This window comes from Balaenoptera physalus, assembly GCF_965194825.1.
Source record: "Balaenoptera physalus genome assembly, chromosome: 12".
In the NCBI taxonomy this organism is placed as follows: Eukaryota; Metazoa; Chordata; class Mammalia; order Artiodactyla; family Balaenopteridae; genus Balaenoptera; species Balaenoptera physalus.
Genome location: NC_138897.1, coordinates 56800527 through 56813170, shown reverse-complemented (window position 1 = coordinate 56813170; position 12644 = coordinate 56800527). Strand labels below are relative to the sequence as shown.

At 45.0% G+C, this 12644-nt stretch overlaps 1 protein-coding gene across 2 annotated transcripts in view; it reads right to left on the bottom strand.

Annotated features, from left to right (window-relative positions):
• The window catches only part of NPC1 (NPC intracellular cholesterol transporter 1), a 48795-nt gene that overhangs the window by 7357 nt on the left and 28794 nt on the right, over window positions 1-12644 (bottom strand). For both annotated transcript variants that reach the window (XM_082418595.1, XM_082418596.1), the window contains 9 exons: window positions 11671-11771; window positions 9364-9466; window positions 6538-6727; window positions 5515-5697; window positions 4321-4435; window positions 2333-2460; window positions 2097-2237; window positions 867-956; window positions 274-464 (listed from right to left, as the gene is read on the bottom strand). In XM_082418595.1, the coding sequence (XP_082274721.1) occupies window positions 274-464; window positions 867-956; window positions 2097-2237; window positions 2333-2460; window positions 4321-4435; window positions 5515-5697; window positions 6538-6727; window positions 9364-9466; window positions 11671-11771 (1242 nt within the window). The remainder of the gene's footprint in view (window positions 1-273; window positions 465-866; window positions 957-2096; window positions 2238-2332; window positions 2461-4320; window positions 4436-5514; window positions 5698-6537; window positions 6728-9363; window positions 9467-11670; window positions 11772-12644) is intronic.

The following is a 12644-nucleotide window of genomic DNA, read 5'->3' as shown; positions in this document are numbered from 1 at the left end:
GAAGTCTTCAGTTTCGGTCCTTTTCTTGAAATCCAAAACTTCCTTTTCTAGACCTTTTAATGCCACCCAGTCAGAAGACAAACCACATCAGTGCTTAATGGGAAAAGCTTCAGAGTATGAGGTGGTAAATTTGCCCTTTAAAAGGTTTTGCTCAGGTAAAGCTAGATTCAACCCACATTTTGCAAGATAGATTTTCCAGGAAAAGCTATCTTTAGAGAGAGGTTTCAGGCCGAGGTCCCGGGCCAGGAGCCCGTCCGCGGCTGGGGTACTGACTAGTTGTCCAGCTGGGCGGCGGTGAAGATCTGCTGCACCAGCGAGTCGTTGTTGCAGCCCAGGCCCCCACACACCATGTTCTGCCCTTCCAGAGAAGCGTAGTCGTGCCCTCCCTCCACGACAAAGTACACGGGCGGGCCCGCGTGCAGGAAGCGATTGAGGGACTGGAAATAATCCGTCACGTAGGAGTCCTGAGAGAGAGAGCGGACAACAGGACACAGTGTGAATGTCCTGTGCAAGCGAGAGGGGGGCTCCCGGCCGAGACGCCTCGAGCCCAGGTTCCTGACTCCCTCCACGGCCAGTGCCCCCTCCCCACCCTGGGCCCAGGGGCTTTTCCAGTTGGTCCCACCATCAGGAGGACACCTCACGAGGTCAAGACCAGCTGCTCGCATTCTGCAGCCATGCCCAAGGCCTGTGAGCTCAGAAGGCCCGGGCCTCATGGGCAGAGCTCTGGCGAGGTTCCTGCAATGCGGGAGAGCCTACCAGCATCCGCGTTTAGAAGCGGACATCGGCTGAAACACCCGCGTGAGTATTTTGAAAAATGTATTCACCATGGGCTAAATGAGTTAGGATAAAAAAAGAAAGCGTCTTACATCTGGCATTGACAGAGACTGATCCAAGCCGATTTCTACTTTGTTCAGGACTGCGATACTGAATGACAGAACACCCACAAATACCGCTACCTGGAATGAGGAGTTACAGGGTTAGAGTTATCATGATTAAGAACGTAAATCATTTATTTATATTTATTTATGGCTGCCCTGGGTCTTAGCTGTGACATGTGGACTTCTTAGTTGCGGCATGTATGCAGGATTTAGCTCCCCGACCAGGGATTGAACCTAGGCCCCCTGCACTGAGTCCTACCCACTGGACCACCAGGGAACTCCCTAAATCAAATCTTAAACACACAAAACAGGACTTTTCTAAACGAAAAGCAAGTTTAAATGACATGCTAAGAAAACAAGGAGTCTGGGGCAGTAGCCGAGGTCACGGTCTCAAGAGTCAAGCCACCTGGGTTCAAATCCTGGCTCTGCCACTTACAAGCTGAGTGACCCTGGTGAAGTCACTTAACCTCTCTTAGCTTCTATTTCCTCCTCAATAAAACAGGAAAAATAGGACTTGTAACATCAGATAATTTGTGGATTAAATGAGAAAATTCTAGGGATAATCCAGAATTTAGCGTAGTACCCGGTTCTGAGCACAATACCAGATATTAAGTGTTCAATAAATGTTAGGTGTTACTATTACTTTTACTGGAATGAATTTACATTCTTTTAGTGGAGATGTGATAAGTTATAGCTGTTGGCTATATCCAGTGTGTAAACTGTACTACAAAACACTCTTGCATGGTTGCTGGGGATGAGGGACAGTGCGGGGGAGGGAGGTGGGTGACACTGAAGGTGCAGGACGAGGGTGATGGAACAGATCTATATCTTGGTGCTTACACGAATCTGCACATGTGATAAACTGACACAGAACTGGACACATACACTGTGCCAATGTCGAACTCTTGGTTTTGTTTTTGAACTACAATTATGTAAGACCTTGGGAGGAAACTGGCAAAGGGCAGCTGGGTCCTTCTCTGCGCCACCTCTGTGACTTTCTATGAATCTGTAATTATTTAAAAACAAACCAACCAACTTAAAACAGAAACTCTTGCTTATATTGCCTGCTAAAATATATATATATATATATATATATATATATATATATATATATACACACACACACACTTAACAGCTGTCAGAATCCTTCCCAAGCACTCTGATTTCTTAGAAGGCATGTGACAACTCTGGGGAGAAAAACCACAGACAGGCTCCTACCACAATGGGCCGCATCCAGTCCTTAAGCAGAAGTGGAGCATAGGCGTCTCTGAAGAAGTGAAATAAGCAGCTCTCCGAGGCCTGGATGCCTGCTCTGTCTGCCGCGTCCCCGACACAGCAGAGGACGTCCAGCCGGTTCTTCTGAGGGGAGGAAGAGGAACAGAGGTCACCCTCCAGCCACCTCATCTAGATTCTAGACTCAAATGAAACAGGCTGCACGCCTGATGACAACTTACCTCTTGCCGCTTAATGTCTAATCCCAAGAGACTCACAAAACAGGTAATCTGGAGGAGGAAGTCGATGAGGACCGCCATCCCCGCAAAGAGGGAGAAGGTGTGCACAGCTGGCATCACGGACAGGCCTCCTGTGGGGAGAAGGGAGCAGCCACGTCCTTCCCAGCTGAGGGCTCAGCAGGCCTCACAGGCACGTGCACGTGTGAACACGCGGCACCAGAGCAGGCCAATCCCACAAGAATCCCCCCAATCCTCCCACCCAAAGGCACTCTGCGCAGTCTGCGGGTGTCACACCAGAACCACCTGGGGAGGTTAAAATGCACGTTCCAGGGACCAGGCCCCATCCTACTTTATCAAGACAATGGGAATTCAACCCCAATTCTACTGTTCAGAATTCTATGATCCCAACTCTATAATTTAACAAGCTCTCCAAGCAAATGCACGCACTTTCACATTTGAGATCCATTAACACAGGCCATTTCTTACAGTACCTGCTACGCTTCAGTCCACAAGAGGGATGGTATTTCCCATCTGCTATTATTATCATCCAATCAGTCTCTCGGTTTAGTTACAAATGAGGATGCTCCAAGCGTCCTCCAGGCTAAGACTCAGAAGCTGAAAACTGGCTGCCCATGGGCCAGATATATATAAACCCACTTTAGAATTTAAAAACAGTTTTTAAAAAATAAGTAGCCAATATTTAACAATGAGATTCACAGTGTCGCTTGAGGGAAAAAAAATTTAGATTCACAGCATCGCTTGAGAAAAAAATTGGACCTGGCAGCACTGGGCCGGCAACACGTAACTGCCTTTTGCAGGTGGGACCCCAGAATCTGGTGCCACGGTCCCCGCTGCTCCTCCTGTCCCCCCAAAGTCACCCCAACCTTAAGGCCCAGGGTCAGCTGCTATCACCAACACACTTGCACTGGTTTTTTTTTATAACAGAAAAAGGGGAAGTAACTGTTTTGCATCTGTATCCATCAAAAGAAACCACAAGGGCCACAAGTTTATTCCACAGTGCACTGCTTCGTGGAAATGGGGGATGATATATGCTAATGACGTGTCTGTGTCCAAAGACCACACCTATGATGTCCCTCCCATGGCCCCTTGTAAGATGACCTGGTGGCCCCTGCAGGCATTTCCATTGGGACCCACAGATCGTGTGTCTTCCCTGGACTTACTGGGCGATTCTAATCAGCGTCCTCTGCAGAGGATGTGATCAGTTTTCTCTTACTACATGCCAGACATGGGGGTGGGGAGTGCCCTGCTAGTTAAGACTACCGATTTCTCCACATGAAAGAATACAGAAGTGCTGGGTTTTGTGCCAGCTTATTCTGGCTCCTTGTATCGAGGGAAGATTAAAGAACTTCTGCTCATTGACGAGGCTGCTTCCCAGTGAACTGTGTGTGCAGAGTGGGGGAGACTGCCTTTCGGAACAGTGGCAAACACCTTGCGAGCTAACGCCTGTGATTTTGGAGTTGCTGCCGAGAGTGCTGTGTCGGGAAGGACTCTGTGGCCGTCCTTCAAGAGCGCTATTTTCAAACCCCAGCACTCGCCATGGGTGCCCTAAAGGGGGAGGGGCAGGAGCCCTAGGTATCTGAACCCCAACATCAACACCGTCCTGAAACAATGTGAGAAGGAAGGCACTTGCTGGAAATTCCCTGGTGGTCCAGTGGTTAGGACGCCGTGTTTCCACTGTGGGGGGCACAGGTCGGGGCGGGGGGCCGATCCCTGGTGAGGGAACTAGGATCCTGCATGCCGCGTGGTGTGGCCAAAATTTTAAGAAATTAAAAATTAAAAATAAATAAATAATGTAGTTTAAAAAAAGACACTTGCTAATGACACCCGAGATACCGCCACCGATTTTTCTCGTGGTCCACTCTGATACTTTCCAATCACAGAATAAAACTTAAAAAAGAACGCAAAGGGTCATATACTGATACACCCAGGCTCAGCAAACCTCAGGGCTGGCAGATTCAAAGAGTAATTACCTAAGAAAAATGCTACCGTCTCTGAAAAGGACGACAGGAAAATACTTGGAGCCACTTCTCCCAGCACCCGGCCCACCTGCTGGTCCAGCGTCTCCCCTTGGAGACGTTCATCTCTCTTAAAAATAAAAAAAAAAGTTAAACATGCGACATTAAAGTTTCTCAATTACAATGCCACCTCTTTGCTTCTTTGGTGCCTTGTGTTAAGCTGATGGTAAAAAATAATGATTAGTAGCATCTACTTGTTGTTTGTAAACTTTATGCAATAAAGTGGTGAGGACCCCAAACTTCTCATGTTGGTTCATTCGGGATATTTCTGAAGCCCGGAGCCAGGTAACAACAGGTGAGAACCTAAAGGAAGGATTGAATCCGATTATCAGGAAAATACATGCAATGCAGGCTGCAGGTGGCTGGACTTCTAGGTAACACTCCTGCATGCCACTGGGTCTCTGCCCAGGTAAGCGCTACAGGACAAGGGACCCTGGGAGAACCAACGGATTGACGTCATTTTTTACATCAGTGGGTCCTGTGTCAACCTTTTGCCTTTTAGTGGCACCTCTGACAAATCCCTCATTCTTCTACACTATATTGAGAATCATTTTCTAAATTTATTTATTTATTTATGGCTGTGTTGGGTTTTCGTTTCTGTGCGTGGGCTTTCTCTAGTTGCGGCGAACGGGGGCTACTCTTCATCGCGGTGCGCGGGCTTCTCATTGTCCTGGCTTCTCTTGTTGCGGAGCACAGGCTCTAGACACACAGGCTCAGTAGTTGTGCCTCACGGGCTTAGTTGCTCCGTGGCATGTGGGATCTTCCCAGACCAGGGCTTGAACCCATGTCCCCTGCATTGGCAGGCAGATTCTTAACCACTGCGCCACCAGGGAAGCCTGAGAATCATTTTAATAGCTGTTGTGCCCAAAATATTTTCCACAAGCGTGGAAAATAGCCCTTTATTGCACACATGTTGCACATATTTTAAAACCAAATCCTCACTTTATATCTATGCCACCAACCAAAGAGAATGTTGGTCTCAATCTTCTTGGTCTCAAAATGTCCAGAACAAGTCACAGGCACCAATAAGCAACACAGAGGAACGGAAACGAAGTCTCCACGTGTCACACTCAAATACTCCGCATGGAGCTGAACAGCCGTATGTGGAGCCTGGTACTCGGTCAGACTCTGTGAGACTCTGAAACGCACCTGGTAGGTCTGGACCAGAATGAAGATGTTGTCCACTCCCACAGCCAGCACCAGGAACGGGATGACTTCTATCACAATGAGGGTGAAGGGGATCCCAACGTAGCTGAAGATGCCCAAGGAGCACGCCACCGAGCTCAGCACGATCAGGATGCCCGCGATGCCCAGGGAGATTTTCGAATCCACCTGGAGACGCCACAGAGACATAAATCCTCATTTAGGGTGCTTTTTGTCCTGTTCCTAAAAGGTCTTCATTTTCACCTCTTTACCTGGATATTGCCCATCTAGATTTAAAAGTACAGTTCCCGGTTTGAGAGAAGATATGAAAAGGTGTCTAGGTCTTCCCTAGCAACATATATATACATATTTTTCAAATGTCTCCTGCCAACATACAATGCATTTATTTATTTATTTTTTTATATATATGCTAGGTTTTTTTTTTAAATTTTTTAATTTATTTATGGCTGTGTTGGGTCTTCGTTTCTGCGCGAGGGCCCCCTCCAGTTGCGGCAAGCGGGGGCCACTCCTCATCGCGGTGCGTGGGCCTCTCACTATCGTGGCCTCTCCCGCCGCGGAGCACAGGCTCCAGACGCGCAGGCTCAGTAATTGTGGCTCACGGGCCCATCTGCTCCGCAGCTTGTGGGATCCTCCCAGACCAGGGCTCGAACCCGTGTCCCCTGCATTGGCAGGCAGATTCTCAACCACTGCGCCACCAGGGAAGCCCCCTAGCAACATATTTTATCAGCCTACATTCTTAGGTGATGGCAAGTTAGAAAAAAAACTGGATTATGTGAAATAAACTTTAAGTTGAAGATAAGAAATTGGAACTGAAGAAAACAGATGCAGGAAGCAGAAAATGTGACAAACAAGTAAAACACAGGACAATTTAAGGCAGTTTTGAATATAATGAATTAGGATTAAGCGGAGGCAAAAACATGCCATCACGCTGTGTACTGCCATTTCCCTCTAACACACACACACACATACACACACACATGCACACACACACCTACACACCCCACTTACCAGAAACCTGCTACAGCTTTTGATATGCCCCAAGGCTATGGAAATATATAAAAACATGATGCCATAGCTGATTAGAATAGTGAAGATATCACTGTTACTTTCACGATCTAGTTCATCTTCAATACTTCGTTCAGCCTTAAAAGAAATGGTCAGATTTGGATTCTTGTAGTTTTTCACAAAATTAATAAACCTAAAAGGGTAAGCAAAATTTTGTATTTTTAGTTAAAACTTAGTGACAACTAAGTAAGGAACTTCTTCGTAACTTCTACGACACAAAAGCCACACTTAACCCTTATACCTCATTAGGACCTTCTACACTGGCAAGTAGAAGGTAGGACACTTCCAGATTATGAAGTTCCAGACATGCTGAGTTTTCCAGTATTTAAAACAGGTTTAGAACAAGTTTAAAAACTGCTTCATGGTCTCACTTCTTTTTTTACTAAAAAAGATTTCTAAATGAAGTATATTATACTACAGACATATGCTCATGGAACAAAAATTTTAAAAGTTGATCTACAGATTCAATGCAATCCCTATCAGAATCCCAGCTGCCTTCTTTGTAGAAAGACAAGCTGTTCTAAAATTCACATGGAATTGCAAGGGGCCCAGAATAGCCCAAATCTTCTTTTTCAAGAAGGACAAAGTAGGAAGAGTCACACTTCCCAATTTCAAACTTACTACAAACCAAGAGTAATCAAGACAGTGTGGTTACCAGCACAAGGCAAGGACAGGCATACAGATCAAAGGATCAGAACTAAGAGTCCAGAAATATGCCATGTATCTGTCTTCACCTAATTTTCAATAAAGGTGGCAAGACTATTAATGGGGGAAAGAATATCTTTTCAACAAATGGTCTGGGGCAACTGGATAGCCATATACAAATAAATGCAGTTGGACCCTCACCTCACACCATGTATAAAGATTAACTCAATGGATAAAAGACCTTTCAAATGTAAGAGCTAAAACTATAAAACTCTCAGAAGAACACAAAGGGGTAAATTTCCAGGTCCTTGGGTTAGGCAATGGTTTCTTGGCTATGACACCAGAAGTACGAATAACAAAAGAGAAGATAGATAAATTGGACTTTACCAAAATTAAAAACTTCTGTGTTTCAGAGGATACCATCAAGAAAGGCAAAAACACAGACTGGAGAATGGGAGAAAATATTTGGAAATCATACATCTGATAAGGGACTTGTAGAATATATAGCAATTCTTATAGTTCGATAATAAAAATACAAATAACCCAGTCAAAAAATGGGCAAAGGATATGAATAAACATTTTTCCAAAAAAGTTATACAGATCGGTGCATGAAAAGATGCTCAAATTCATTAGTCATCACGGAAATGCAAATCAAAACTGCAATGAGGGAATTCCCTGGTGGTCCAGTGCTTAGGACTTGGTGCTTTCACTGCCGTGGCCCAGTTCAAGCCCTGGTTGGGGAACTAAGATCCCGCAAGCTGTGCAGTGTGGCCGAAAAAACAAAACAAAAAAACTGCAATGAGATACCACTTCATACCCACTAGGATAGCTGGAATCAAAAAGTCAAATAATAACAAGTGTGGGCGAGGTGTGGAGAATCTGAAACCTCCATACACTGCTGGTGGGAATGTAAAATGGTGCAGTCACTTTGTTTTTTTGGCTGCGCCACACAGCATGTGGGATCTTAGTTCCCCAACCTGTGGAAGCAAAGCCTTAACCACTGGACCACCAGGGAAGTCCCATCGGTGCAGTCGCTTTGGAAAAAAGTCTGCCAGTTCCTCAGAGTTGCCGTATGACCCAGCAATTCTACTCCTAGATATATACCAACCAAGAGAAATGAAAACATGTTCACACAAAAACTTGTATACGAATGTTTGTAGTATTATTCCTAATAGCCGAAAGGTAGAAACAGCTCAAATGTTCATCAACTGATGAATGGATAAACAAAATGTGGTATATCCATAGGATGGGATGTTCTTCAGTCATAAAAAGGAATGAAGTACTGACACATGCTACAACTTGGATGAACCTTGAAAACATTATTCTAACTGAAAGAAGCCAGACCCAAAAGTCCACGTACATGATTCCATTCATATAAAAGTCTGGAATAGGAAAATCTAGAGACAGAGAGTAGATTGGTGGCTGTGTAGCGCTGGGTGTTAGGAGGGTGACCACTAAAGGAGATGGGATTTCTTTCTGTGGTAAAGAAAATGTTCTAAAATTGACCATGGTGATGTTTGCACACATCTGTGAATATACTAAAAGCTACTGAACTGTACACTTTAAATGCGTGAACTGTATGGTATATGAATTATATCCCAACAAAGCTGCTCAGAGTCCGTCCTCCTCGGTCCCCTCTTCCCATTCTCTAGAGGTTACACCACAGCTAACCGGTTCCCAGGTCATTTGTTTGATATCTTTTCTAGGCATGGATGGCATGCATAGCATATATTTGTCCAAACACGCTGACTGCAGTTTTTATTTACTATCTTGAACCATTTATTTATCTCACCATCTTTAATGACGAAATAATATTCTACTGTACTTCTCCCTACTAATATACACTCAGCTTGCTCCCAGGTTTTGCTGTTAGAATATAATGCAAGGAACATTTCTGCATAGATACTTTTGCATTCTTGTTGCAGGGATATGTATTAAAAGAATGTTTATAGGTAAATTTATTTATAGATTTTTTTTTCATAGCACCACCAGTACCAAGTGAAAAAAATGGCATAACTTAGATCTACTGTTGGTTAATTTAGTTGAACTAAGTGTAAATGCTTTCTGCTATGGTCCACCTTCCCACAGAAAGAACAGCTTGTTTAGATCCCATGAGCAACTCACTCTTTTTCCCAGGCCTGGGCCCTCTGGAGCTTCTCTGTATCGTTACAGTAATTATTGACAGGAAAGGTAATCACCAGGGCTGTGGCGTTATTGTAGTTTTGATCTAGAAAGGAAAAAGGTGACATCAAAAAGCAGATTACAAGCGTGCAGAAAACTAGGTCAATACGAGGGGAAAATCACAAGCCAGTTAGGTGCCTGGTTTCTCATGGGGCTGAAGCCTATACACACCTGAGCTCGAGGAACACAACAGGGGATCTGGTGCCTGTGTAGTTCAGCTAGTGAAGAAAAAGGACCCTCGTGTGGAAGTAGGCACAGCTGTCATTCGTATCATCATTACTACACGGCACGTGCATGGTGACAATTTCAAACAGAGCGGAAAGGTGTTCAGGGAAAAGCCTCTCTCCTCCCTCAGTCCCCGCCTGTGTCTCAGCTCTCCTCCCCACACCATGGCGCTGTGACTCCTTCCAGCCACGGTCCACGTGCATAAGCACAGTCTTCCCTTCCCTCCTTGTTTACACAAGCAGTGACACACTCTTCTGCAAATGCTGCTTTTAAAGTCATATCCTGAGAATGCTCTGTTTTAGTACACAGAGAGCGTCCTTATTCTTTTTTCTGCTGTATGATATTTCATAGTATAATTTAACCAATCTCCAGTTGATGGCTATCTTTGCAAATTTTTTTGGTATTATATACAGAATTACTACAAAGAATAACCTGATATTTCCAAGATGTAAAATGTAATTCGTAGAATCAATTCTTATAAGTACAATCACAGAATCGAAAAATATGTGCATTTCTAATTTTGATAGATTCCCCCCAACTGCCCTCCAAAGAGGCCATCCTGTTTTTCATTTCTTTCTTCAACAAAATATTTACTGAGACCTACTTTGTGCCAGACATTATCTTAGAGACTATGGATACATTAGTGAGCAAAGGAGATAAAAATCTCGGTCTTCCTGGAGCTTATATTCTAGTAACCATTTATACTTCCACCAACAATGTGGTTTCCCCACATTCATCCACAAAAGATTTTATCAAACACTTAGATCTTTGCTAATCTCATATGTAAAAGATTGAAGTGAGAGGCATTTCACTAATTTGGAGTGAGGTTCAGCATTTTCCCCATACAACTGAAAGCCACTTGTATTTCTTCTTTTGTTAACACTCATATGGCTCTGCCCACTTTTCTTTTGGGTGGCTGACCTCTTCTCTTTTCCCCAAGAGCTCTCCACATATTAAGGAAATGCTGTCTGTTATGTATACTAACTTCTTTTTTTCTCCAGTGTGCTGTTTGTTTGTTTTTTAAACTTTACGTTTGTTCTCTACACAGGAATTTTAAATTCTCATGCAGTCAAATTCATCAGTGTTTCCTTCTGTGGCTTCTGCATTGTGTGTCCTGCTTAGAAATGCCTTCTCCATTTAAAAATTATTTAAAAAAATTCATCCTGTATTCTCTTCTAGTACTTTAGTAGTTTCACTTCTTATATTGTAATCTTTGTTCCATCGGAATTTACTCTGGTGGAAGGAATAAGGTAGAGAACAAATTTAATTTCGATGGCTGTGGCGACCCAGCTGGTGACACCATCTTTTCCCCACTGATTGGAAACCACATTGTGTTACATAAGGCAGAGTAAAATTTAAATACAGCTCACAACTTCTCCCTTCCCACTAGATGAGGAGAAGAACATCTGGCTTCTTCATTAGGCCGGAGAAAAACCTGTTAGGCTGCCTGTAATTAGGCTTCAGATGCCAAAGCTGTCACATGATTCATTACCCCATCATACCTAATATAATCTGCTCCAAGGTGCTGCAGGAACCAGCAAAGAGCAAACCAACTGCCTCTCCCACTATAAAAGTGTTTGAATTCTTAGCCAACTGGTTTAGAAGGAAAAAAATCTATCCACTTTGTTTCTTTTCCCCCATCTCACATATTATCTCTCCCCCATTACAGATGTTCTTAACCAGAGGGCTACAGACTCCGCAGGGGCTCTCTCAACAAGTTTCAAGGGTTCCATGAACTCCCTGAAACTGAGCAATGTATTACGTGGATGTACACAATGGCATTACTCTGGGAAAACGTCCTTAGCTGTCGACAGCTTTCCCAAGAGTAACCTAAAAATGGCTAACACCACTTCCTTCAGATGCACAATAAAACCCAAAGCCAAAGGAGATATTATATTTGGGACCCAATATACTGGGTAAATAATAAGAGTGCTCGATTGATGAAATCTTCGTAATTACCGCTTGACTGTTAGTGACAGAACCAAGACTACTTTATCTAGCAGGAAAAGTAAAAGCTTCTCTCACCATCATAGCCTCCTAACACAAGCCACGGGAACACTGGTCCACCAAAGGTCCCCAGGCAAGGATCGTGGAGCAAACTGGTGTCATTCAGGGAGGCGGGAGCCCTGCCAAGAATTCAGAAAACAACACCCAATTAGAACAACCTTAAGACGTCACTGAGACCTAAACGTTTACACAGCAGTCATGAGGCGGATTAAGAATGTGGGCCTGAGGTTGGTTCCTTGGATGAATAATAACAGTTCAGTAGTTGCTTTTGGGGCTAGAAAGGAAGAGGGAAGCAGTGGAAAAAAGGGGTAGGCGCCATGCTAAGCAGTTTGGATTTTTATCCTGTAGGCGCTGGGGAACAATCAGATTTGGGGAAAAGGGAGGTCATGAGCTGTTTGACAAAGATAACTCGGGTGGCAAAGCGGAAGGAGGTCTGGAAGTAGGAAAGAAAGAAGCAGGGAGACCAGGCCGGGGACGCCAGCAGTGCAGGACAGACAGACAGACAACCGGTGACAGGGAACCAGCATTTTAGCACAGAAGTCAGGCGGACTCTGGGCACACGTGAAGGTCCTCGTATATAATGTGAACCACTGCCCTGAAGCGCCGAGGGACAAGGGACGGGCTCAGGTCCTGGAGGTCAGGTCACTGCTGGGGGCGAACAGCAGGGCTGCAGGGCTGCACAGAACCCACACACGTGGGGCCCTGCCGCCACACCGCGGGCGTGAGGGCTCCTGCTGGGGTGAAAACCCACGAGAGTTACGTGCGGAAGAGTCCAGGCGTCCCGTAAGCGGTAGGCGTCGATGCCATCGTGTGATGCGGGGGAAGCAGGAGGTCTGTGCGTGGTTCTGGGCCAGCCGGGCTCCTGCAGGGCCTGCATGCCCCCAGGGGGAATAGCCCAGGGAAAGGTGGAGGGCGAGGAGGGAGCTGAGAGCTGGGGACGCACAAGCGGAACCACAGACAACACACACCCCTGCCGCGCAGGAGAGGAGCTG